This window comes from Fomitopsis serialis (assembly GCF_022376445.1).
Source record: "Fomitopsis serialis strain Sig1Antser10 chromosome Unknown B0H18scaffold_3, whole genome shotgun sequence".
In the NCBI taxonomy this organism is placed as follows: Eukaryota; Fungi; Basidiomycota; class Agaricomycetes; order Polyporales; family Fomitopsidaceae; genus Fomitopsis; species Fomitopsis serialis.
The window spans coordinates 1,322,973-1,346,644 of record NW_025954963.1 but is presented as its reverse complement, the minus strand read 5'-3'; the positions used below and the strand labels follow the sequence as shown (position 1 = coordinate 1,346,644).

At 55.3% G+C, this 23,672-nt stretch overlaps 8 protein-coding genes across 8 annotated transcripts; 4 read left to right on the top strand and 4 right to left on the bottom strand.

Annotated features, from left to right (window-relative positions):
* The first annotated feature begins 260 nt into the window (after positions 1-260).
* Positions 261-1,633, top strand: B0H18DRAFT_326834 (uncharacterized protein). Its single transcript, XM_048037589.1, has 7 exons — positions 261-476; positions 533-658; positions 715-824; positions 886-931; positions 986-1,083; positions 1,137-1,250; positions 1,315-1,633. Exons 2-7 carry the CDS (start codon positions 606-608, stop codon positions 1,503-1,505), a joined length of 612 nt encoding a protein of 203 aa, XP_047899938.1. The 5' UTR covers positions 261-476; positions 533-605; the 3' UTR covers positions 1,506-1,633.
* Positions 1,634-1,733: 100 nt separating this feature from the next.
* On the bottom strand, positions 1,734-9,417 carry B0H18DRAFT_974482 (uncharacterized protein). Its single transcript, XM_048044005.1, has 23 exons — positions 8,936-9,417; positions 8,709-8,879; positions 7,276-8,198; positions 6,593-7,223; positions 6,393-6,563; positions 6,127-6,335; positions 5,795-6,067; positions 5,517-5,722; positions 5,306-5,465; positions 5,152-5,253; positions 5,024-5,128; positions 4,812-4,971; positions 4,758-4,791; positions 4,415-4,706; positions 4,059-4,361; positions 3,880-4,008; positions 3,642-3,827; positions 3,490-3,618; positions 3,344-3,426; positions 2,957-3,137; positions 2,858-2,933; positions 2,714-2,771; positions 1,734-2,690 (listed from the first exon to the last, which is right to left on the bottom strand). The coding sequence occupies exons 1-23, from the start codon at positions 9,360-9,362 to the stop codon at positions 2,156-2,158; spliced, it is 5,544 nt and encodes a 1,847-aa protein (XP_047899937.1). The 5' UTR covers positions 9,363-9,417; the 3' UTR covers positions 1,734-2,155.
* Positions 9,418-9,568: 151 nt separating this feature from the next.
* On the top strand, positions 9,569-10,944 carry B0H18DRAFT_974475 (Mob1/phocein). The gene is made up of 6 exons (XM_048044004.1): positions 9,569-9,788; positions 9,842-9,855; positions 9,916-10,068; positions 10,142-10,235; positions 10,287-10,414; positions 10,467-10,944. Exons 1-6 carry the CDS (start codon positions 9,766-9,768, stop codon positions 10,736-10,738), a joined length of 684 nt encoding a protein of 227 aa, XP_047899936.1. The 5' UTR covers positions 9,569-9,765; the 3' UTR covers positions 10,739-10,944.
* Positions 10,945-12,284: 1,340 nt separating this feature from the next.
* Positions 12,285-14,353, top strand: B0H18DRAFT_1082089 (MFS general substrate transporter; the record flags this gene model as incomplete). Its single annotated transcript, XM_048031482.1, has 9 exons — positions 12,285-12,536; positions 12,591-12,621; positions 12,686-12,793; positions 12,855-12,968; positions 13,028-13,228; positions 13,285-13,435; positions 13,487-13,636; positions 13,686-13,887; positions 13,964-14,353. The coding sequence occupies 9 exons, from the start codon at positions 12,285-12,287 to the stop codon at positions 14,351-14,353; spliced, it is 1,599 nt and encodes a 532-aa protein (XP_047899935.1).
* Positions 14,354-14,732: 379 nt separating this feature from the next.
* On the bottom strand, positions 14,733-17,649 carry B0H18DRAFT_1101059 (CHAT domain-containing protein; the record flags this gene model as incomplete). Its single annotated transcript, XM_048032510.1, has 8 exons — positions 17,630-17,649; positions 17,420-17,564; positions 17,250-17,348; positions 16,918-17,190; positions 16,481-16,795; positions 15,831-16,295; positions 15,417-15,443; positions 14,733-15,350 (listed from the first exon to the last, which is right to left on the bottom strand). The coding sequence occupies exons 2-8, from the start codon at positions 17,447-17,449 to the stop codon at positions 14,733-14,735; spliced, it is 1,827 nt and encodes a 608-aa protein (XP_047899934.1). The 5' UTR covers positions 17,450-17,564; positions 17,630-17,649.
* A 747-nt stretch (positions 17,650-18,396) lies between these two features.
* B0H18DRAFT_326637 (uncharacterized protein) lies at positions 18,397-19,425 on the top strand (the record flags this gene model as incomplete). Its single annotated transcript, XM_048037588.1, has 2 exons — positions 18,397-18,722; positions 18,813-19,425. Coding segments are annotated over 2 exons (741 nt in total), but the record flags the coding sequence as incomplete, so codon positions are not given.
* On the bottom strand, positions 19,322-20,534 carry B0H18DRAFT_974452 (uncharacterized protein). The gene is made up of 3 exons (XM_048044003.1): positions 20,036-20,534; positions 19,843-20,003; positions 19,322-19,783 (listed from the first exon to the last, which is right to left on the bottom strand). The coding sequence occupies exons 1-3, from the start codon at positions 20,314-20,316 to the stop codon at positions 19,755-19,757; spliced, it is 471 nt and encodes a 156-aa protein (XP_047899932.1). The 5' UTR covers positions 20,317-20,534; the 3' UTR covers positions 19,322-19,754.
* On the bottom strand, positions 20,535-23,671 carry B0H18DRAFT_974446 (actinin-like protein). The gene is made up of 18 exons (XM_048044002.1): positions 23,563-23,671; positions 23,415-23,505; positions 23,347-23,356; positions 23,166-23,291; positions 23,038-23,116; positions 22,872-22,988; positions 22,758-22,815; positions 22,642-22,704; positions 22,487-22,586; positions 22,338-22,435; positions 22,049-22,279; positions 21,917-21,993; positions 21,758-21,863; positions 21,497-21,703; positions 21,298-21,444; positions 21,169-21,249; positions 21,041-21,112; positions 20,535-20,990 (listed from the first exon to the last, which is right to left on the bottom strand). The coding sequence occupies exons 1-18, from the start codon at positions 23,616-23,618 to the stop codon at positions 20,844-20,846; spliced, it is 1,866 nt and encodes a 621-aa protein (XP_047899931.1). The 5' UTR covers positions 23,619-23,671; the 3' UTR covers positions 20,535-20,843.
* Position 23,672: the final 1 nt, after the last annotated feature.

Below are 23,672 nucleotides of genomic sequence, written 5' to 3'. Positions count from 1 at the left end.
CCCGCCTCTCGTCCCGATCCTGAATCCTCGCCGACGACTGGGCACACGCCCTCCCGTACATGGCCCATCTAAACTTCAATATCGAGGGGGCCATCACAAGCATTCTGGGACTCACGCTTCAATGTTTTCTCTTCATGCAGATTCGCCCCCGCCGTGTGTTGAGGACTCTCGAGGAGAGCCTCGCGGTGCTCGACACCGTGTTGGTCGATATGCAAACGGATGGTATCCCTGATGATGGCTTTCCTACTGGCTGGGACGGGGCGCGAGCGGGGCTTGACCAGTGAGTAGCTTATCTGCGTCGTGCCAAACGGCGCATTCAGATCATCGGCAGACATAAGGCGTGCATTCGCATTCTGCGCAGCGAAGTCAATGGTCTGACTTCACTCACCTCGGAGCTGAAGGCGATCTTCTGTGGCTTGTCCTGCCGGTTGTACAGCCTTCGCCGAAAAGTGCGATTTCTATTAGCTGAGGTCTCGGTACGTGGTCTGCATAGATAAGTCTGACCGATGTAATCGTTCACGTATCACGACAGGCAGCTGAACGCCGCGAACGACAGAGGCAGCGGGAGTATATCGCGAACGACGGCACTGGGACAGAGCGCGTTGATGGCGCCTCGGTCGTGTCTGGTATTTACACACTGCATGTCCATTCATTCAAGGTGGCATCTCATACTCCACGCACATTGAACCAACCTTTATATGATAGGCCTAACAGAAATATAGCTCAACCAATCGTGGGCTACGACGTCTCGACGGATGACGAAGGTAGAGCTGCGCACCACAGCCCCTCTCAAGATATCGAAAGCACAGCTGCGATCTATAGCCGTATGATGGATCTTCTGCTAAGGCGACTTTTCAAATTGTATTAATGTGTTTTGGACATCAGGTACAGCAATCGAGGCGCACGCAGTCGACCAGCACCTTGACATGATGTGTGTTCGTTATCGTTGCATACAATGCATCTCTCACACCATCATACTCTATAGGCGCAAGATGAGGGGTGCTTCCAATCACGCAAACGCTGGAGACGCTACACCGCCGATCAGTGCAGCCCCGGCTGCGAATCATAACATCGCCGTCCAAAGTGCGTCATGTCATGCTCCGAGGCCAGCAATACACTGACCCCCATTTGCGCAGGCTGGAGGCATGAGCTGAACAAAAGACTGTACGCAAATGGAATCAAAACTCGAGTCCGTTGGCAGTTGGAATCCTTGCACAGGACCCAGGGTCCTTGGGTTGCGATTGCCATCAGCGAGTAGCCTATTACAATCCGTATGCGAGGATTGAAAACTCACAGCAATGGACGAATTGACAGTCAATGGCGTCGAATTCGGACGCGGCATGGCCAAGACCAGGGATGGAGCGAAGGAGGCCAGTGCACACGAAGCCTACCACAATTTGCTCTCCAGTGTGCAAGAGCGGGGCAACACTTGCAGATGGACTCAGTGTCAACTGCCACTGGCTAGTGATGCGTGCACTGCAGGTCCCCATCAAGCGTCAGGCTAAGTCCCTGGTGCCCGGCACCACGACGTGCTTTTGTTCATGAACTGTCCCCATGTCGCACAAATTTGTTTTGGTATACCGCTATCAAAAGGTATCAGTCGATTTACATTAATCAATATCCATACAGCAGCATTCGTCGATCAGTGCTGGACAGCAGATTAATAGGACGACTTGCACAACATTCCAAGGTCGGTCCGACACTCTGGTTACCGGGCTGACGGCGGGTTGAAAGCAACTTCTATTATGCTCCAAATGCGACTAGTGACTACCGCTAGAGGGTTCCTGAAAGCGTTGTCGGCTAAGTGCCAGATGAGAGCGACCGTGCTGCGCCGAAGTTACTACATACTTTGCGACAGAAAACTTCAGGGCTATGTTGGGGCCAGCAATCGCAGAGTACTCAGTATGACCAGAGACTCGAAACAAAACAAACAGAACCGACTGATTCGAGAGCAAGAACTTTTGCATGAAAGCCCTGTGAGAGATCATCGATCAAGTTTCAGGTGCACGTCCGACCCCTTTCACTACTGCAATGCGATGATTGAATGCGCGACACTGAGTTCCAACTGATACAAGTGTATAACTTAACAAGATGCGATGGGTTGACAGAAATGCAATGCTACAAGGCAGATAGGCAACTGATTGTCCGCAGAGTACTATGAGGGTGGAGGCACACGATCGCGGCGTAACGTTATGGGTTTGCTGCCGCCGTCAGCAGGCTTGAGTCGTTTCGCCAGAGAATCTTCCCCTGACGACACGTCGCCTTCCTCCCGAGCACGTTTGTTGGCTGCCCCCATAATGGCTACGCCGCCACTGCTCTCAGCTGCAGTCCCCGTGGGTAGCTGAGCCGGTGCACCGCGACCTGCCGCTGTTCCTCTAATCGAGAGACCTTGTGCAGCACCGCGAACCACACCACGCGCGGCTCCTCCTCTTCCGCGTCCGGCCCCGGCAGCTTGTGCTGGTTGACCTGCGACGTTCAGCGATGGCTTCCGGGGAAGTGCCTTGGCGCCAGTTGCTGCTGCTGCGGAGGTGGAGGCAACGGAGGACGCAGGTGCTGTAGCGGTGGCTCCAGCTGCGGGCTTGGCCGTGGCGGGTGCGGCAGAGCTACCGGCCGTGGGTTTGGCACCCGTAGGTGTGGTCTCCTTGATGACGCCTATTTGCTTCCAGTGAAGTATCTGCGCCTCGAGCTCCCTTAGCTTGGCCTGCGCCTTGACAAGCTGTGATCCTTCAGCTTGCCCTTGGCAGCAGCTTCCATCCTGCCGCGTTCGACGGCTGCAGCAATGTCCATGTCGTGTTGATCCCTCAGCTTTGATCATGAGCAGCAATTGCCTGTTGGATCGCTGCCTCCTGATCGCCACCAGTCGGTGTCAATGCGGCCAGAGATCCTGCGCGAGCGGCCGCAGCCTCGACAGCAGCCTTCATCTCCTCCTGGAACTTTGCGGTCAGTTAGACTCCACATCACGCAGCTCCTGCGCATGCCGAGCGACAATCTCGTCCGATGAGTAGAGGGTGGCGCGCTCTGTACTCGTTGTGTAACTTCTCGACCGCGGCATTGACAGCGGCTGTTGTTGCGCGGCAGCTCGTTCACCATCGGCCGCCCGAGCCTTTGAGAGGTCCTGAATCTGGCCGGAATTTTTCCTGGAACCAAATGAATACAAAAATGCATCAATAATGGCAGAAACTTACGTTGGCAAAGCGTATACTCTTATTTCTTCGGTGCTTTCTGCGCTGTTCAGCAGCCGTCTAAAGATGCGAAGGGTGAATAATCATCGGCAGCCGTTTCAAAGACACCTTGGCTGAGCAACTGCTTCGTCACGGGCCTTGATGAGCTCGCTTTCTCTGACTCCCACTGTGGCGGTGCTTGCGCTGACTCGTTGGACAGCGGCTGAGGGCCCATGTAGACTTCTCTGCTAGAGCTTGTCTCGCTCTTCCGTTAATGACGCCTGCGGACGGTCAGCGACGATTCAAATGGACCAAGGAGGTTCCCTACGATTGTGGTCTGCAAAGCGACAACAGGAGCCGCAGCACTGGAGTGTGCAGTTCTTTCGTCTGCAAGTGCCTTCTCAAGCGCAGCCTTCTCGGAGCGTAGCATTTCCAACTGTTGCGTCAATTCTTGTTCCTTCGACGAGTCTGGGGAGCAACCTGAGGTTGAGCCTTTAACTGGTCTCTCTCAGCAGTAACAGTCTCCAGCCCAGTCTGTAGCTCGGTGATCTGCGCATTCAGCTGTGCCTTCGTCGTGTCGAACCTCTCGAAGGTTGCTCTGTACTTCTGGTTGTTCTTCTGACCAATATCCTTCAAGTGCCGAATAGACGCCTCTGCAGCAGTGAGCTACACCAGAAAGTCAATTCTGATGAATGACGATCCCAGAGACAAACCATACCTTCTCTTGTAGCTGAACTGAGCGTTCATCGCGCTCCTTCGCAGAGTTCTCCATGTCTTCCTTGGCTGCCTTTATACGGTCAATCTCGTCTTTGAGGGACTGGACCTCTGCAGGATCAATGCGGTCGTACTAGTCGCTTGCGGTCAGGTTAGCAGCTCGTCTACGCATCGTGTTCATACCTTGCTAAGGAGCTGTGAATTACGCTCTTTCCATCTCCGACTCTCATCTTCCAAACGCGAGATTTGTTGATCCTTCGCTTCAAGCTCAGCTTGCGTAACACGCAACTGTTCTTTCGTGGGATCCAGCTCTGAGGACAATTGTCGCAGCTTGACGTCCAGCTCGCGAGCGCGTTTTGCATGCGATTCACAATCGGCTCGGAGGGTAGCATTGCTTTCCCGCAGGATGGTGAGTTGATTGATCCTCTCGACAAGCTCGGCGTGCTGAGCCTCTGATGAAGCAGCCTCCACAGCACGTTCACGTTCCTGCGAAGCCATTTAGACTCGCTAATCCAGACTGCACCGTCGTTCATACGTACCTCGGAGAGTGACTTGCGGGTCTCTTCCAGGTTGTGCGATAAGTGCTCGACATGGGTCTTCAGCCGTGCATTCTCCTGTTTGCTCAGCTCCAGCTGTAGCTCGACGATCTCCTTCTCTCTGCGCAAGTACGCAACGACAGAACGCAATTCGGAAACCTTGGCGTCTGTGTCATCTGCCTCACCCGGCGTAGGATCCGAAGTGTCTGCAGCCTGTCTGATACGCGCCGCTTGCGAGCTGACAGACTCAAGATGCTGATGGAGTAGAGTGTTCTGAGTGTTGAGTTCTTTGCATCTAGACGTGTGTCAGTGAAACTGTCATGTAATTGGTAAATGGAGTGCATACCTAGTGTTGAGGTCCGCAATTTCCTTGTCCAGAGCTTCTTCTGCTGCCTCCAACTCGATTCAGAAGCTGCTAGCTTGGCTCGCGCGGTCTCGGACACGGTCTGGTTTTCACGAGCGATGGCACGAGTCTTAGCGAGCTGATCTTTGAGGTCTGTGATCGTCTTGAGTGCTTCGGCGTGAGCGACCACTTCACTCGCATAGCGCTCCTCAGCGGCCTAAGAATATGGTTAAGCTAACAGAAAGCATATGACAACCTGATCAACATACCCGTGCTCGCTCCTCTTGCTGCCTTACATCAGTCTCGCGCGAGACGCGATCGTTTTCGGTATTCCTCTCAGACGTGCTCATGTCGATGATAGTATCCTCGAGCGTCTTCGGTCATTTGCCCAAGCTACCGTTCGGACTCCAAGTGCGCTGTAGTCCGCGTTCTTCTGTGACAGCTGACCGAGCTCCTGCTGCACAGCCTGCAACTGCGCTTGCAAGGCATTGAACTCGGACTGGATAACGCGTCAGAGACGACCTCTCGTCAACACGACACATGTCACTCACAGCACGTTTCGTGAGCTCAGCCTCTGTCGAAGACTTGTATTCATCGTAGCTAGCGTTCAAGGTGGCCAAGGCAGTCTCGTTCGCTTGACTGATCTCTTGGAACTGCTGGACATGATTTCTCGCCGTGGACAGATCCACTTGAGCCACCTTCAAGGCAGAACTGAGGCAATTGTCAGCTCCACCGCATGAGCACAGAACGATGACGACTTACCGAAGATCGGCAACTTCTGCCTCCAGCTGTTGTTCCCGGGTCAGGTCTTCGCCATTGCGTTGAGTGGGAACGCCATTGACACTGGGGGCACGGCGCTCATACACGGCAAGCTTCTCCTCATTGCCATGTAGATGCCTAGTTAGCTCCTCAACGCGCTCCTCGAGGTGCTTCCTGCTTGTCTCCGCTGCGACAAGGTTTTCGCGGGTCTTCGCGAATTCTCCGTCTAGAAATAATACATGTAAGCATTATGGGTCATCTTCCAGCGAAGACCAGCTCACCGTCTTCTCAATGCGGGATTGCAACTCCTTGACCTCAATGTCCTTCTGCAGAGAGACATGCCTGAGAGATTCGCGTTCCGCCAACAGCTGTGCCCGGAGATCTTGAGTCTGGTTCTCGAGCATTTGAATCTGACTCTCTAATCGACGACGGTCGTTCTCGCCAGAGCGCTCCAGGTCGCTGTGCATCTGCTGCACGTTCTGCATAAGATCTGATAAATGGGCGCGTTCGACCTTGAGGACACGATTATCCTCTTCCAGACGGCCTTGAATGGTCTGAGCAACGTAGCACGCCTGTCAGTGTTAACTACTCGTCAGAATGCATGCTGACGTACCTGCCAGATCTTCTTCTCAGCACGGAGGTTAGCGCACTCATTGCGCAGCTGATCAACATGTCCATTAGCAATGTGCAGATCTTCCGAGACACGGTTGCACTCGATGTCGATGCGCATGTACTGGTCATAGAGAGCTTGATTGCGCTTCGAGAGGCTATCCAGTTCGCGGCCCTGTACGACGGACTGTTCTTGGATCATGCGGTGACGCTCTGCGCAGAAACTGGGTGTCAGTACCACTAAACTAGATCGTGCAAGTTATGACCGACCGTCGAGGAACTCGACCTTCGCGTTCGCCTTAGCAAGGGATATACGCAGCTGGTTTGCTTCGCGCTGAGCCAAGACTGCCTCATCTCTCACATGGACCGAGTCCACGCCCATCTCGTTCTTGTACGCCTCGAACTGGCTCTGAACCTCAGCAAGCTCCTTCTCCAAATCGTCTGTGATGCCGGAGCAGGGACGACGTTACCGTTGACATCCCCATTAGGGATGGCAGCCGGTTGGCCGGAACGTTCCCGCGAGAGCATGGTCCTAAGCGAGTCGCGCTCCTTCATGTACGCCTGGATAGTCACTTCGCTGTTCTTGGCCTGGCTCTCGAGCTGCTCTTGAAGCTGCTTGATCGCCTCGTGTGCCTCCCTGACAGCTTCGCTCTGTTCCCGCTCCAGAGCGTCCCGATACTCCTTCTCCTCCGATTCCATCTTAGCACCAAGATCCCGGACAACCCTGAGCAACTTCTGGTTTTGCTCCTGGAGCTGAGGAATCGAGCGGAAGAGGACGAGATGGTTCGTAATGACCTCCTCGATGTTCTCCGCGGGTCTCGGGTTCTCGTCGAGTCCGAGCTCCGCGTCGGACGGGATAGTGGGGTCCTGGTTGCGACCGAGCTCCTTGAGCAGGACACGGATCTGTCTTCCGAGGTCATTGAGTTGCTTCTGGAGAAGGTCGTTCTCGCGCGAGCTCTTCGTGAGCTTCTGCGCGTTCTCCTCGGAAGACTGGGCATACGAGTCGCGCTCATTGAGTGCTTGCGAAAGCTGCGACGCGAGTTGTGTAGCTTCTTGCTGCAGACGTTCGTACTCTGCGCGTTGCTGGGACAAGATAGGTGCCTGTGTTATGGTATATGAGCACGGGTACAATATAAGATCGTAAATCACATACCCTCTCCTCGATCTGCGCCAGGACAGCAGATAGCGTCCGATCCATGTTGTCGAACTCCGCCGACTTCCGAGCGTAGTCCTCTTGCAACCGGACATAGTCGGCATAGACCTCCGTGAACGTCTTCCCATTCCTCTGCACCCGACTCGCCATCGCGACCGTCGGGCTCAGGCCCATCATGCTCTGCGAGAGGAAGTCCGGCGTGCCATTCATCATCGACGGCGTGCCCGGCGTGCGAGCAGGCGTACGCGGTGTGCCCTGCAGCGCCTCCGAGCTGAACGACGGCATGGGGAACTCGCCTCTGTCCAGCCGCTCCATGACCGCCTCAAGCTCCTCCATCCGCCTCTCCGCCTGCTCCGCGCGCTGGCGTTGCTCCTCAATCTCGTCCTTCAGCGCTGCCTCCCGTCGGCCCGCGCGCTCGTTGATGCCTGCGTAATCCTGCTCGATGCCCTCAACGATAGCCTTGGCCTGAGCCTCGCGCGCTTCCATCATCTCCACGAGTCTCTTCAGGCTAGCGGCCTCACCGGAGAAGGTAGCCTCCTGTTCTGCGAGCTGGCCCTGAAGCATTTGCACCCTCGCGAGTGCCTGCGTGAGCTGGTGAGACTGCGCGGAATGCGCGGACTGGAGTGCCTTGAGCTGGCTCGTCGTGACATCGTTTCTCTGGAGGAGCGAGTCGTGCGAGGCCTGCAGCTGCGCGAACTCGGCATGCTTCGTGCGACGGTACTGGGCGAACTCCTCGACCTTGACGTTGAGGTCGTTGGACGTCCGCTCGGCGTGTTCTTGAGATAGTTGCAGCTGCTGGTTGAGCGAGTCGACCTTGAACTTGGTGGCAGTCTCCGCCGAACGTAGTTCGCGCACTTGACTCTCCAATGTCTGGTGTTCTTGCCTTGCTTGCTTGAGGTTGGTGCGAAGGGTCTGGATTTCCTCTAATTATGTATGTCAGACTTTGCTTCCAGCAACCCTGTCAAGAAAACGTAGACTAGACATTGGGACATGATACTATCGCTTTTGCCTCGCAGCGGTTCATCGTACCAGCGTCTGCACATGATTGATGAAATGACCGAGCCACAATGCAGACCGGTAGATCAACGTTCGTGACTATATCGATGCGTGCTCATTTGGCCCTTGCTTTCCGCCTCTTGCTGCATGTATGGTCTATCAAAGCTGTGGTGCCGACATAATGACGCTGGTAACACATGGACTGCTGGGACAATGACAGGCATTTCCACCAAGTGAAACCAGTCTAACAGCGAGCACTACGTATCGCCCCTTGCGTGTACAGGCGACGTCCATGACATACACTGCAGCCGGGAGCCACGACGGAAGGGGAACGGCACACGCAAGTTTAACCGCCTCTACCTTCATGGTACCCGAACGCAGTAGAGGCCACGGCAGTCTCTGTCGATTGGATCCGCACTTGTATACGAAGGACTTACCTTCGCGCTGTGCGCTGTCATCCTTAAGCCTGCTAACAACAGTGACGAGGTCCCGCTTCTCCCGTCCCGCGTCTTCGATCCGGTGTTTCAACGTCTCAACCTCCACAGAGGAGGTCGACTGCGTAGTCGATAGCGTAGAAATCTGAGCTTGCAGAGAAGCACGGGAGGCGGCTACCGAGAGTGTTAGGAGTGTGCACATGGACTTGTCACTTGGTCGGTGTACGCACCAAGTTCGTCTTTCTCTCGTTTGACCTGCTCAAGTTCCCTTCGCACAGAGTCGAGGGTACTCTCAAGTTCGGCACTCGCAGACTCCTTGTCCTGCAACGCCTGCTCAAGCTCTACATTCTTGCGGTCAATGTCAGCACGAGCCTCCTCGAGCTCCCGCTGAGTGGCGTCATTATCGGAAGCCTGGGCGGCCACGAGGCGATACAGAGCGACGATCGCGTCTGGTGAGGGCATCTGCAGGTCAATCTCCGGCAACAAGCCAGAGAGAACATTGATGTCAACGTCGTCTGGAACGACGACGGTCATGGTAGCATCGTGTGTGGCTGGAGTAGGTGCGGGAGAGTTCTCCCTCGTCGAGTTCTCCTGGGTAGCGGCTGCCTCGGCCGCGGCAGCAGCTGCTGCCTTGCTTTTTCGTCTGGTCTTCATCATCTCAGGGCTGGCAGGCCTTCCTGAGGAGGGGTAGGAGGGGAAAGGTGGGTGAGCGGGTTACAAGAACGGATGCACGTGCGGAATACAATGCGCGCATCTCGCGTTGTTTGTCCTTGTTGAGCAACGGCCTCGGAGCCAAATACGCGCAAGCACGGGAACGTGTTTCCATCTTGGACACCCACACCGTCACGTGCGTGAACTCGCTTCTGATCCGCCGTTTCGACCTGGGTCCTGGTTTCGACTTCGTATCGACGTTCAATTACTTCCGCCTCCCATTCTAGGTCTGCACAGGGCTCGGAACGCTTTTATCTAGCTGTCTTGAGACTGGTCTCTCTCGTCTTTCTCTCTCGTCGCCTGCAAGTCGCCCAAGTGCCACCCAGTCTGCCCATCGATTCGCGTCGCCATGTCGTTCTTCAATTCCATTGGGTATGTAAGGTGTTGGCTTGAGGAATGTGCGAGGTCTCACTGACGGATGCTAGGCGGTCCATGAACCGTGCGCCTCGTCCTCCTAAACGTTCTACGACACCCACCTTATCTCGCCGTCCATCTGAAGAATCACTGCCTGGCACACCGACCTCACCTGGGGTTGCTAAGCCTCTCTACCTTTGTAGCCCGTTCGTTGAGGCCGCCCTCGTCAAGGGAAACTTCAAGCATATTGTTATGCTGCCAAAGTACGCCGACGTCATGGAATGGGTTGCCGTTAACAGTACGTACGAACTTCCTCCACGTTGTACTACGTTTGACAGCTAAACGTGGTCCCTCGTGACGCGTCTCTGTAGTCTTCGACTTCTACCAGAACCTCAACTCGTTCTACGGTGTACTTGCAGAGTGCTGCACGCAACAGTCGTGCCCTTCGATGTCCGCTAGTCCAAAGTACGCACAAACGCAGTTCCGCTGCCTTTATTACTGACTATTCTGCATCAGCTTGAATTACACATGGATCAACCAGGATCGGAAAAGCGTCCAGCTACCTGCGCCAACATACATTGATTATGTCATGACATGGGCACAGAACCTTCTGGACGATGAGACTGTATTCCCCACCAAGTCCGGTACGTTATCCATCACGCCCAGAGGCAGTGTGCTTAATCTCCCCCACCGCAGGGCGCGAATTTTCCCAGACTTTTCCCTCTACCGTGAAGCACGTCTACAGACAGCTGCTTCGTGTCTTCGCGCATCTGTACCACGCGCACTACCCACAGATCCTCCACCTCCGGAGCGAGCCCCACTTCAACTCGCTCTTCGCGCACTTCCTCGCTTTCGGCAAGGAGTACGAGCTCTTGGACATCAAAGACGTGAAGGGCCAGCCTGGGGTCCCGGTAGGTATCGGCGCACTCTGGGAGCGCTGGAGGGAGATGGGTATCCTCGACTCGTAAGGACCGCTGCCGCGACGGAGGATAAGCTCCAAACTCCAGGTGATCTTACGGAACGGTCACACTGGGAACGACGGCTCTAGGATGGGACGGTGCACGCGAGGCGACGGGTTCGTCATATACCACGTGGATATATCGCAGGTTTTCTGCTTCGCCTTCGGAATGTGTACGTTAGGCCCAGTTGACGATGCATAGACTATTTCGCTTTCGCAAGCGGACGCGGGTTTGCGAACTTCAGGCGCTGCAACAAGCGTTTGCACGCCATTGAACACCGAGAACCCAGGCATTGGCATTTCAACACACTCAGTTCTTCTTGACCACTTCGTCGTCTCTGAATCTGAAGATTTGATGGTTGAACCTGGTACGCCCTCGACTTCTTTCTCCGATCGACCATGCGTACCTAATAAATGAGTCAACTCGCAGGCCTGTCTCACTCGACGTGCGGAAGAAAAAGCCGCGCGATGATTGCTTCTCCACCGTATTATTCACCCGACAATCCACCGCCTGTTAGACGAGACGGACGAGGTATGCAGAACGTTACTGTAACTCGTGTTAGGCTCCGTTCCTCGACCCGGAAATGCAGCGGTCAGGAGTACTTACACAAGCAGCGGACTCTTCGGCGATCAAGGGCTTGACAACGAATCGGACGTGGCTTAATCTTACACACTCGACCGTATGTCAACACAGTACGGCTGTGCCCGCGCCCGGAGCGCGTTGGGCGTTCCGCCGCGGAGAAGGTCCTGCTCCCTTTGACCTCTCATGCAGTCGTTTGTACTGAGGATGCGGAGGGACAAGGAGGGACACACAGGCAAGAGATGAATCGATGAAGTCGTGGCTGAGCCTCTGGGATCTGAAATGGGGATACTCCGCGAATGTCAGTGGGTGTCATTCCAGGAGCTTTTGATAGAGAAGGTTCGGGCCGTGTGGGCGCAGACCACATCGTTTGATCATCACCTCCATTCTGGGTAAGTATGTGCTCCCGCCGAATTGTCAGGAAGCAGCCTGTTAACGTGCTCGTGTGTCAATCAGTCCAGAGACACTCAGATACCAACACTCCCAGTAGGCGAAAACCGATCCTCTTGTATGTTCCCGCACTCCTCCCGATGAACAGTCCGAACAGCATGAGATGCTAAGGAATCTTCCAAGCAGGAAGTAAGACTTTCACAACGAGCGAGTAAGCCCGCAACGCCTCGAAGGTGGCGACCATCTGATCATTCGAACCCGATCTTTGACCGGAGTGTTCCCACCATACGTGTTCTCTTCTCCTCATTTCGTCCCCTATATAACGGGACCACAGCCGTCTTTGGCGGCTCCGTGGGCGACTTCTTCACGGATTCTTTTCCTAGGTGATGCCCCACTTGCAGGCTGCTGTAAACCCGTGAGACACCCATGATTGTGTAGAGTCATAATAATAACCACGCCTCGGACAGCGTGCAGGCCTCCATAAGGTCCAGCACATTCGCAGTTGCCTCCGCGTCTGCGAACCTGCGACCCTCCCGCACCCCCGAGTGACTGAGGTTCAGACGGGCGCACCTCGCTTTCCCTAGACATGCCTTCCTCGGAGACTCCGAGCGTGACGGCGTCGCCACCGGCCGCCAGGAAACAGCTCAGCTCGCTCTCGTCCGCGCGCAAGCTCACGCTGCTAGTCATCTTCTGCTTGGCACAGTACATCGACTCGTTCAATATCTCCGCGCTGTTCGCAGCAACTCCGCCTATCTCGGTGGACCTGGACATCTCGAACGCGGTGTCAGTGTGGACGACGAGTGCATATCAGCTCACGTTCGCGGCATTTTTGCTCACCGTAAGTGTGGTGGTGTACCTGCTTTGTGCGTGCACTGTTCTGATGGAGCTGTAGAGCGGTCGCTTGAGTGACTTGTACAGTCCGAGTACGTATCATTGCGTGCCAGCTTCATTACTGCTGTTGGTGACTGTAGCTCATCATCGCTGCAGAGTATGTGTTCCTCGCGGGAGCATTCATCATCTCCTTTACTTCGCTTGGATGCGCGTTCGTCCGAGCGCAAGTCCCACTGTTCCTCCTACGAGCGTTCATGGGGGTCGGTCAGTTTCCTCCTCCACGTCACTCATCATATATGTACTGACTGTACTGATGCATCTACAGGAGCCGCGTTGAACATCCCATCTGCTATGCAGATCATCGTGCGGATGTTCCCCACGCCGCACGTCCAATCGAAAGCAGTAGCTGCCTTTGCTGGATCGGCTGCCCTCGGCAACGGTATGTAGCATACAAGCCTGGGATTTACGCCACAAGTATCCTGATCAGAGGCCTTCCAGTATCTGGCCTGATCATCGGCGCAGCTCTAGTCTCTTTTGCATCATGGCCGGCAGTGTTCTACTTCATTACCGTGATTTGCTTCCTTATGGGTGCCCTTGTGACTGTCCTGCTCCCGTTCTCGCGGAACCACGATAACAACACGGGATCCCGCCTTGAGACGTTGAAGAAGGTCGACATTGTTGGTGTTTCGCTACTGACAGGTAAGCATCAACCCAGTCACGAACGTAGCGACAGTGGCTAATGACATCTCCGGTAGCTGCGCTCGTGCTCTTCGTGTTTGCAGTCACGGACGGAGCGGCCGTCGGGTGGGCCAAGGCTGAGACCCTCGCGCCTTTGGTTATTTCAGTTTTTCTGGGAGTCGGGTTCTTCGTCTGGGAAGCACACATCCCGGAGGAACGTGCTGCAGTGTACGTCTATCATCCTCAACTTAGCCGGGTCTGTCTAAAGACGCCTATCAGACCGCCGAAGATGTGGAACTACGAGAACTTCACGATCATCGTGATTCTGGGCCTGCAGCCACGCATGTGGTGGGCGTCTGTGCAGCTCTTGTACTCCTGGTTCTATCAAGATGCGCTCGGGTGGTCGACCATCTACACCGCCGTCCACTTGTAAGTGTTCATCATTCACAGGGTGGCCTCAACCTGATCCGCCGCTCAGCCTACCCGTGGGCCTCGTATCCATTCTTTTCATGGCCTTCACGAGCTTCCTGCAACAGCGATTCCGACTGAAGTGGGTCATGCTCGGTGGGCAGCTGCTGGTGCTCTCCGGCACTATCCTCCTCGCCTTCGGAGGTTCGGCGGCGAAATACTGGCCCTTCACCTTCCCCGGCTTTTGCCTGGGCACAGCGGGCACGACGATTGTCTTCGGGACGACCAAGTAAGTGCTGCCCTAGGCAATCGCAGTGACAAACTGGCCTGACATGCCGCTGTGCGAAGCATCGCGCTCTTCGCCGTTACTCCGCCCACATCGCGGCGACAGTCGGCTCCATCCTGACGGCGTCGTCGCAGTTCGGGAGCGCCGCAGGCACAGCCATCATCACGTCCATCCAGACCACCGTCCAACAGACGCACGGTGGCCCGAACAGCTTCTCCGGGCGCGCCGCTGGCCTGTGGTTCATCGTGGGCATGACAGCGGCGGAGACGCTCTCTCTGCTGTTCTTCATGAAGAACGTCGTTGCGCCTGGTCGTGATCGGAGAAAGGCTGCGGTGGAGGCTGCTGAGGCTGTCGAGCAAGTTGTTGACGCAGATGAGAAGATCACGGAAGAAAAGAGGGCGGTAGACAAGGAGGAGACGACCGCGGAGGACCCGGTGGACTACATAGAGTGAACGTATCGATTGCGGTGTCAGACTAGAGACTGTACATTACGGATGTATCATATAATCAGTGAGGCTTATGTTCGCCATACTGCAGTGAAGACGCATACTCATCGGCTTCTCTCAGGACATACCGTGCGCCCCGTTGTAGCGTGTGATCAATGCACTCCTAATCAAACTTCCTATAGCAGTCTCTGGAGAACGACTACCGCCCAAAGTGCACAAATGGGACCCACTTGACGAATTCCCTCGCACCAACTTTCGTACGCAACTGCTTCACGGCACCATGCAACGCATACGCAACCCTCACATCTCCCCCAGCCTCAATGTCCCGTTGCAGTGCAGTGTAAAACGCGTCAGCTACGATCGGCGCGTCATTGTCACCCACCGACTACATTGTTCCTACCACGCTCCTGAACCCGGCGGTAAGCATCCCAGCCGCGAGATGAACGGCCTCATCTGGCACGGTCGCATTGCCTGTCGCGGTCTGGCATGCCGAGAGGAACGCAAGCTCCGCGTTCTCCAGAGAAAGCGACATGAGCTGGGAGAGTTTCAGCGACACATGGTCGTGAAGCGCGAACGAGCTCTGCGTCGGATCTACAGAGTCCTGCATGCCGTGGCAGGCGAGGTGCACCCAGCTATGATGGACCATTGCGGCGAGAACAGCGTCCACGGTCCCATTCTCGTTCTCGAGTGTGACGCCGTCAGGAAAGTGGGCTCTGACGAGACGAACCTCTTGTAGTGTGCTTGGGATCGGTGCGTTGGGCAATGCGTATGGCTGTGCTATGGCCAAGACGCGCTGCTGCCTATGTTCTGTCGATGGGGAGCGGCCCTTGGAACGCAGCAGAACCTCGATCGATGGGGTATACGACGATACCGCGAAGTCCATGAGTGTGACTTGCGCAGCTCCCTCGTTGTAGATGCCTGCTGCATGCAGAGGGAGGAACGACAGCGGGCCCGTGAGGCACCAAGTAATGTGCAAGAGATCTTGAGCATGGACGGGTTGTAGCTGCAATATTGTGAACATATATTCAATCTCGACGCAAACATAGGCGGACGAAGGGAGATGACTCACCGCGCCTTGTAATACACTCAATACCGGCTGTGCCACACGTTTCCACAACGCAGCCAAGATGTCTCCCATCGAGATGTTATTATGGGTGATGTGAGCGCCGCGAACCCCTCCGCTTTCTAATGAGGCTTGGAGAGCTGTTTGATATCCCGCTGCCGCCGCATATGAGAATCGAGGGAGTGGGACATGCACGATGTTCCCAGCGGGGAGTAAGATGAGTGCATCACAAACAGAGCGTCGTTCGTGTAAGTTTACAAAAACTATAGGGCCGTCAGTCGCTGCAGCCACGAGTTCCGCAAAAGGCCTAGGTTTCAAGAAACGTTGAAACCCATCGAGCGACTGGATTTGTTGGACTAGAGCTTCGTATTCCATCGCCAGCTTGGACTGGACCCCCTGGTTTGGCTCCGGCATACGTACACGGGGCAGACCAGAGTGGTCCGATGTGTCAAAGAATGAGATGCTGCCTGAGTACTCCATGGAAACACTCTCCAGCTGGCGCGACAGCGCAGCGAGCCTGTCTGCGATATCGGGATGCTGCTCACTCAGCTCGCCCGCGACGTGTCGCAATCGAAAGATTTGTCCCCAGACAACGTTCCGACCTTCCTCGAGCCACTCCACTGCGAGAGCGAGTTGACCGGACGCAATAGCCGCGGCCGCAGCTCCCTTTGCGGGGAAGGGAAGAAGGGAGAGCGCACGCAGGCGTTCGATGATGTTTTTCCCGAGCGACGCAATCCGGGCTTGAGGATAAGCTTCAATGATGCACTCGTACGCGCGCAACAACGGGAAGCATCCCTCGAGGAAGGGGTACAACTCCAGTAGCTCTACCGCACGGTAGGCGTACCCGAACTTGGTCAAGGGTGGCGTCGCTGGTTCCTGAGCTGCCTTCATGAGCGAAAGACAGGCGTTCCTCATATCGGACTCCTCGTGGGACAAGGCAAAGCGGGCTTCTAGCAGATTCGCAAGGCTGGCAAGTACGCCGTGCATTTGAGCGTTCCCGGAGGGCAACGAATTGATAGCATCACGAAGTAGATCCATGGCTTCGTCGAGGGTGTTGACTTCATCAGAACCTGGGACTTCAGAGCGACGACGCAGTAGGTTCGCAAGGCGCATGAGCCGCTTGGGTTTCGTCGTGTCGTTATCGGAAGAATTTTGATAGCATGGCGATAGCTCGCAATCGCGTCTTCAAGGTCGTCCTTGCGGCCTTGGTAGTCAAAGCGGCCCTCGAGGCTGTCACCCAGTGCGCCATATAGATCGGCTGTTATTGAGGGCTCTTTGGGATTGAGTATAAGGCAGTTGCGATACGCAGCAATTGTACCGTCCAGATCCCTTGAACTACCATCACGGACGAACGTTCGTCCAAAGCATCCGCTAAGTTGCGCAGCCTATCGATGAGAGAGGAATCTGTTTCGGGTGTGAGATCGACACAGCGGTGGTACGCTGTGACAGCGCCGTCGAGAGCATCTCGTCTGGCCCTTGCATCACTCGAGCGTTCACGCAAGCGCACCATCAACGCGCCACCGTATTGATAATACAAGGCCGATGCGGTGGGATGGTCGGAGTCCGGCACTGGCAGGCGTTCGACAAGCAGGGCTAGGGCAGCAATCGTATCGTCAAGGACTTCGGTGTCCCGCGCGAGTGATGGGCTGCTAAGAATTACGTCAACAATATCCTGATAGGCGTGCATCCTACGTGGATCGTCCGATGAGAACTCATGGTCCGCTTGCAGGATCGCGGCGCGAAGTTCACCCAACTGAGGTTGAGTGGCGGGATGTGGCAGCTGTAAAAGACACACATGAGGACGTAAACCTACTCAGCCTCAGGGGAGACCATACACACCAGGCTATGACGAAAGTCTCCAGAGAGATCATCTAGGTTCTTATGACTGATACAACACTGAAGGGTCTCGGTAAACCGTTTGCCAAGCTGAGCGGTTTGCTGAAATGCTCGCAAATGTGAACGATAATGAACAGATGCCCTGTAAGGGCATGAGTGAAGCAATTGCGCACCTTTGCGACTGAACCTATGCTTCGTATCATGGCCGACAGAGCTGATCGAGTACTCTGCTACGCCGTAGTACGGGGCCACCGTTGCGAGCCAAGCGAGCGTACAGTACTGTGGGTTTCTGAACCGCTTCATCGATGCCAGTGTGGGCTCGATGAACGAGCAAACAAGGGTAAATTCTACGTGCCAAAGTTTGAACTTTACAGTACTATTACCTGAGCCAGTGCAAATGAACGTCTACGACATAGATGTCACTACAATCACCACTGCTGTGTCCATGTAGACGAGAAGATGGACTCCGATGTGTGATGTTTTGTTTAGCCTCTTTCATATGGTTTTCAGCCATGTACTCGCAACTTGAACCACACATACCAGTACTTGCCAGTGTGCACGTCCGAGTCTGTCATTATGATTGAATGAGCGGGAGTGGCTCGGGCAGTGCCGGCGTCGCGTACGTAGAACGGGCGGAGCGTCTAGAGCTGATTACGTAATAAGTATGGGTAGTGGCAAACTTGACCTACGAATTACATACTTACTGTATGACTCCCACAAAACCACGCTTCGGCGACACAAGCTACCTAGTTCACCGCAGGAACAAGACAAGAGGGTTGACAGAAAGCCCTGATAATTTAGTAGTCCTCGTTTGTGCGCCGGCAACACCCGGACCGGCTTCTGCTAACGAGCGCCAAGGGTCTCAGCCACCCCCGTACCCAATTCATAATCGTAACCTCCTCTTGCCCGACGCGACAGAGCGCAGCGCGCAAGTACTGTCTGCAACCTACAGCCCCTTTTCACCGAACGAGTCACGCAAGATTACGATGCAATGACATCAGTACATATCGTCACGCAAAGTCGGTCCTACAGCATACCGCGCGCTGCTCGGCTGCTTCGTCTAGCGGTCCGTCTCGTGCCAACACGGGAAACATCCTTGGCCTCGTTATACGATTACTCGCCAGGCCCATCAAGTTTTCGATATCCGTGTAGGAGAGCGTTCGGGACTACAGCAATCGACGTGCAGAAGGACACTACGGTATCCTCCAGGTGCCGAGCACTGCGTCCAGGGCACAGATCAAGGCGCGTTCTTTTCCGCCACCCTATCTTAGCCGTATTCGTACTGAGGCTCGAGCAGTCAAGCTATTACAAGGTGAGCACCAGTCGACTGAGGTGGGCGCGTGAAGCTGAGACGTCCTACGGACTGCATGTAGTTGAGCAAGCAGTATCATCCAGATGTAAACAAGGATCCGGGGGCGAGGAGACGTTCCACGCCGTGAGCGAGGCGTACGGCGTGCTCGGGGATGATCGCAAGCGGTATGTCCCTCCCTTCCGCATCCACATTTCCTTTCCGTTCGTCCTTCGCACCAACATACGCTCATCGGCGTGCGAACTCATCGGTCGCAGGAGAGCGTATGACCGTTCGATGGCGCAGTCCAGTAGTGGCCCGTCGCGCACATACGCCTCCGGACAAGACTCGCCCTACTCGCACTGGTCGTACGACACCCGTCGACGGCGGGGCGCAACCTACGCATGGGAACACTCACACCGACCATCGCCCGGCCCGGGCTCATACACACGTCCGCCTCCAGGACGGCACTACGAGCGACCGCAGGGCCCCGACCCATTCGCGAACCCGCACGTCCGGCGCGCGACGGGTACGGGGCACGAGAGGGCGGCGGGCGCGGAGGCCAGGGCGGAAGCAAGGGCACGGGAACAGAACCGGGTGCATAGCGAGAGTGCGTTATTGCGCATTATACAAGTTGTGGGTGTCGTACTCGTGGTTGCAACTGTGGGCGGAGGCGTCTCTGCGTCGACATAGGCAGCCGGGACCGGAACGATAGTTGCTACTGAAGGTTTCGCATGATGCATGATGTCCCGTACTGTACACTGCGAACCTGCTGCACTGTATGATAGACCACTCGACCAACTGATGTAGTAACAGAACAAGCGTGCTTTGAGTCATCACTGCCTATTTGGTAGTCCTACTCTATTCAACAAGGATCAGTAAGTTTGCTAGGCGTTGGCCCTCGCCATGGGGGCAATGCGACTGTATTCGACGAACTGGCCATACCTGCAGTGCAGTTTGTATACTTACTGCGCCGGAATAGACCACAGATACGCGTCAGCAGATGGGCATCGGACCCCGGGTATGAGCGCATCGTGAAAGGGACTTCGATTTGTTACTACACCAGCGATCCGGCGATTATCTGCAACTCTACAACATTTCTTCCGCTCTTCGGTGAGGTAGTGTGGCGTCCGATTTGGGATTATACACGGCAGGCCAGTATGGAGCACGGCGGCACAGAGTAGAGGGAGGTATAAGTGGAAATCGGACAGAATCGTCGCTCAGGCTCCTCGGGAGACCTTGTCCAGCACTGTTGCGACGCGACGCGAGGTGAGTAAAGACACAGGCGCGACGGGCAAGAGCACGCACCACTCTCATACGCGACCTCGCTGTAATCGGTGCCCTGGATCTCAGCAGCGATGCCGACAAGCGAACGTCTCAGGGCGTCCTTGGATGAGGCGAACAACATCTTCTGCTTGATCTTGGAGTCATCTGGGGACCTGCGCACGAATCCGAGCCGTGTTAGACCACTCGAGTTCAGGCCAAGCTGACCTGCACGCACCAGGAGAAGAATGTAATCTTGTTCCTCTTCCCTGCGCCCTCCTTCTCGAACTCAAAGTCGTACACCGCCCAGCGAGGCTCGGCCTCAGGGAGGTCCGCGATGAACTCGTCGTAGTCCGGGCTCTCGGACTGCTTCTCGACCACGATCTCTGTGTGGTCCTTGTTGAGCGTGTAGATGATGTACTTGATCTTCTTCCCGAGCTTCAGGGTCTGGTACGTCTCCAAGCACTCAGGGTTCACCGCGACGCCGGACTGGGAGGCCTGTGGCGGCGACGGCGGCATGCGATCGCTGCGATGAGCGGTGGTGGACGCGTGCAGGATGGGAAGCACGTACCATATTGTCAAGTTGTTGGGTCAATAAGAAAGGAGGATATGGGACGCGGCGAGGCAGGGAGATGGCAGGTCGAGTGCAGCGGTGCTGGCTTGTCCGTATAAGTATCGCGATACGGTGATGACGCCGGCGATTGCCACACTGATTGCCCATATTCGCCGGTGGCTGCTCACTGAATCTCGTCTCGTCCACAGCCTCGACTGGCCGCAGTGACACAACACCCACCCATCCATCTGCGGTCCGTACAGGGCCTGCGGCAGAACGCGGGCGCAGCGGATGGCGCGCAAACTGGGCAGCGCGGAAGTCTGAAGCTTGCATTACGTCGGATACACGTAGGTACCCACGATCTAATCTACACCTTCCCGTCTACGCGATGTATGCTACAGTAACGAATTGCGGGAGAGGAATGCGGAACTTGGGCTGTGCAGAGCAGAATAATGATGGATACAACACTGAATATCTGTCGCAGGCCGGAGACTCATGCAAACACATCGTCCAGCCAAGCCTCGTAGTCGTACTCGGCCTCTTCAGCGCCACTGGCCGCAGGTGGCATGGCCTGCCGCAGGTACTCGATCGCGCTTGCTGGCAACTGTGCGACGCGCAGGTCCAGCTCTGTCACAAACGGCTGCGAAGCTATTAGACGCCTTTCATGGCAAGACAAACATATACGCGTACCTTATCGTTCGCGATGCCTCGGAACGAGTCACGCAGCTGGTCGGGCGATGTCTGGTCTTCCGTGATCTCAACCTGCAGATCGTTACATCACAATTTCGAGAAGCCCAGCACAGAGCAGTATGACGTACCAGGAGATTGATAAAGGCCTCAAACGTAACCGCACCGTAGTCTTGCAATAACTGGTCGTAAATGATGTCCATATCTTCGTCCTGCCGCGACATAAGCGAAGTCCGCCGGAAGACACAAGAGGTACGCACAGAATATACGATGCCAAGACTGGCAAGGGCGGCAGCCATCTCCGCTTGGTTTAAAGTGTTCGTTTCGTCCCGGTCGAAGTACCGGAAGGTACTCTCGAATTGTTCCAGCTGTGCTGGTGTCAAGTTCGTCATGTTCCGCGATACAATCTGCACGGATATTGATCACTACAGCGGGCAGATGCCATATCGGCCAACTCACCTGGTTGTCTATGAAGGCGATCTTCTTCGAGATACTCTGCTCTAGCAGCTCAAGCTCGAACTCCAGATCCTGACACGTGAATACAGTGTAGTCGTTCTCGTCCACGTTAGCAGCCCTGCATTCGTCTTCCGCCCTCACCACAGCGGCAAGTCCGTCTGTCAGCAAGGGTAGCTTCGTACGGAGTTGTGTCATTTGCTCCTGTTGTTCCTGCAGATACATGGTCAGTGCGAGACAAGGGCGCATGCAAGAGCAGGTACTAACCTCTAGTGCGCCCTCAATCCCGGCCAGCTCTGATGAGATCGCGCGGAGCCGTTTCTCAAAGTTGTTGGCGAGATCAGCAAACGCCTTGCGCAGACCCTCCTTGATCCTGCATCATCTACATCAGCCTCAAACACGCTACCACGCACGCCCACTACCCACTGTCGGATCTCTGCATTAATCGCACGTGATCTCTTTGCTTCCGATCCCAATAGCTCATTCCAAGCGGTGTCCAAGTCCTACGGCGCAGTAAGACCCTAGCTAACACGTAGTGCAAAGCAATGCCGGACCTACCGACAGCGCAAGCCCCGGTGGAGGGGTGTACTCCCGCAGTCCGTACGTGCGGAGCTTGGTCTGGATGTTCCCAAAGAGAGTGGTGACGTCTTGCCGTTCCGTGACCCATGCTCGCTTCTTTGTCTGCTTGTACGTGGTGAAGCTGGCGGAATGTTCCTTGGCGTCTGTGTAGGTGCCCGTGAACTCGGCTGCGGCCCAGCGCGCTTGGATAGAGGAGATGGCAGAGAGTAGCTGTGAAGTTTCGAATGCATTAGCTAACCGCGGAACACAAGTCATCGACACCACGCACCTCGCGTGCACGTCGTTCGTAGTCATTCTTGCTAAGCCAGACAGAGTACATAAGTTCTGCAAATTTCTCCACTCGCCGTGACACGGTCTCAACCTGCTCTGTACTGTATTGTCAGTGACCGAGGCAGTCATCTCGAGAGCGCCACTTACCCATAGATGAGAACGCGTGGAAGAAGCTGGCTACATAGGTCATAACACTGCGCTCATCCGGGCGAGCGGTATCGCACAAGTCGGCTACCTCTAGCAGTTGCTGCATTCGAAGTTATGGGACTCGATGCAAAAAGAAAGATCTAAGAGCAACGTACTGGGATCCCGAGATGGTCTGCTGCTACTTGGAACGCGAGCCGGGTATTCCCGTGCCGATCGGACTACAAGCACGCATGCCGTCAGGCAATACCCAACACGTCTGACAACGGCTGACCTTGTCCAGTTTGTCGTAGTCGAGTAAGTCCGGCCGGTGGCAATGAATTAGTGCACATCTGCCATGCACTGATTGGTATTGAGGCATGGGCGAGTGGTGAATGGGCTCACGAACAATGCGAGGCCGTCGGACCAGCTCAGAGAGAAGTCCTGCACGTCGACTTCCTTGTAGGGTGCGGTCTTCCGCTGACACCATAGTAGTAGGCCTTCCTTAGCAGACAAGCCCTCCTCGCTTACTGAATGTTAGGATTTACGAAAGGGCAGCCACAAGCGAGACATACCTGATGTCAGCGATGGTGAAGCGCAAAATTAAAGTCCATATCATGCCCAGGATGAGCTTGAGATTCCCGTCAATGATATCTGTTATTCTGTCAAATTCGACTCAGTTGTATTGAGTGCTCCACAATACCTTCAGGCCCGATATTCGTTAGTTTGACGCCTCGCGAGGTGATGAACTCCAACGCTTTGTTCACATTCTCGGCTTTCTGCACGCGCATCCGTGGGTTCCTGTTATATCTTCCAAGAGATATATCGCCTGTATCAAAATACTCGTTGTACTGGATATCCGTGCCATAGAATGTGCGTCTTACCCATGATCTCCTGCGATATTGCACTGTATATCAGCGCGCTACCCGAGGACCCCTGAAGAGGTGCTTGCCATAAGCTGGATGAGCCGGACACCATCCGATAGGTCCTTGACCAGCGAGGTCATCGGAGGATATCCGTTGGATTCCAACTTTGTGTTCAGCCTACAAGCAGACGATCAGTCGGCACAATGTCAGGATTCCAAGACCTAGTCAACGCACCATTTGCAGAAGGTCCTCTCCTGGACATCCCGAGAGCGTGCCTCCAGTGAGTCCATGTCGGCGAGCACACAGCGACACGTCAAAATAGTCGAAACAAGGGCGAACGGAGA

Bases quoted from the DNA above. Each gene is read 5' to 3' on its own strand.
- B0H18DRAFT_326834 (XM_048037589.1), top strand. From the start codon at position 606: ATGGCGCCTCGGTCGTGTCTGGTATTTACACACTGCATGTCCATTCAT. The intron at 1,084-1,136 runs GTGCGTCATGTC...CCATTTGCGCAG, and splicing joins TCATAACATCGCCGTCCAAA to GCTGGAGGCATGAGCTGAAC. The intron at 1,251-1,314 runs GCGAGTAGCCTA...ACGAATTGACAG, and splicing joins TTGGGTTGCGATTGCCATCA to TCAATGGCGTCGAATTCGGA.
- B0H18DRAFT_974482 (XM_048044005.1), bottom strand. From the start codon at position 9,362: ATGATGAAGACCAGACGAAAAAGCAAGGCAGCAGCTGCTGCCGCGGCC. The intron at 5,254-5,305 runs GTGAGTGACATG...CGCGTTATCCAG, and splicing joins CTGAGCTCACGAAACGTGCT to TCCGAGTTCAATGCCTTGCA. The intron at 3,828-3,879 runs GTATGGTTTGTC...TTTCTGGTGTAG, and splicing joins CAGTTCAGCTACAAGAGAAG to CTCACTGCTGCAGAGGCGTC.
- B0H18DRAFT_974475 (XM_048044004.1), top strand. From the start codon at position 9,766: ATGTCGTTCTTCAATTCCATTGG. The intron at 10,069-10,141 runs GTACGTACGAAC...GCGTCTCTGTAG, and splicing joins GGAATGGGTTGCCGTTAACA to TCTTCGACTTCTACCAGAAC. The intron at 10,415-10,466 runs GTACGTTATCCA...CCCCCACCGCAG, and splicing joins TGTATTCCCCACCAAGTCCG to GGCGCGAATTTTCCCAGACT.
- B0H18DRAFT_974452 (XM_048044003.1), bottom strand. From the start codon at position 20,316: ATGCCGCCGTCGCCGCCACAGGCCTCCCAGTCCGGCGTCGCGGTGAAC. The intron at 20,004-20,035 runs GTGCGTGCAGGT...CCTGAACTCGAG, and splicing joins AAGATTACATTCTTCTCCTG to TGGTCTAACACGGCTCGGAT. The intron at 19,784-19,842 runs GTGCGTGCTCTT...GCGTCGCAACAG, and splicing joins CGAGGTCGCGTATGAGAGTG to TGCTGGACAAGGTCTCCCGA.
- B0H18DRAFT_974446 (XM_048044002.1), bottom strand. From the start codon at position 23,618: ATGGACTCACTGGAGGCACGCTCTCGGGATGTCCAGGAGAGGACCTTC. The intron at 22,705-22,757 runs GTCAGCCGTTGT...GCGTGCTTGTAG, and splicing joins ACTACGACAAACTGGACAAG to TCCGATCGGCACGGGAATAC. The intron at 22,587-22,641 runs GTACGTTGCTCT...CTTCGAATGCAG, and splicing joins CAGACCATCTCGGGATCCCA to CAACTGCTAGAGGTAGCCGA.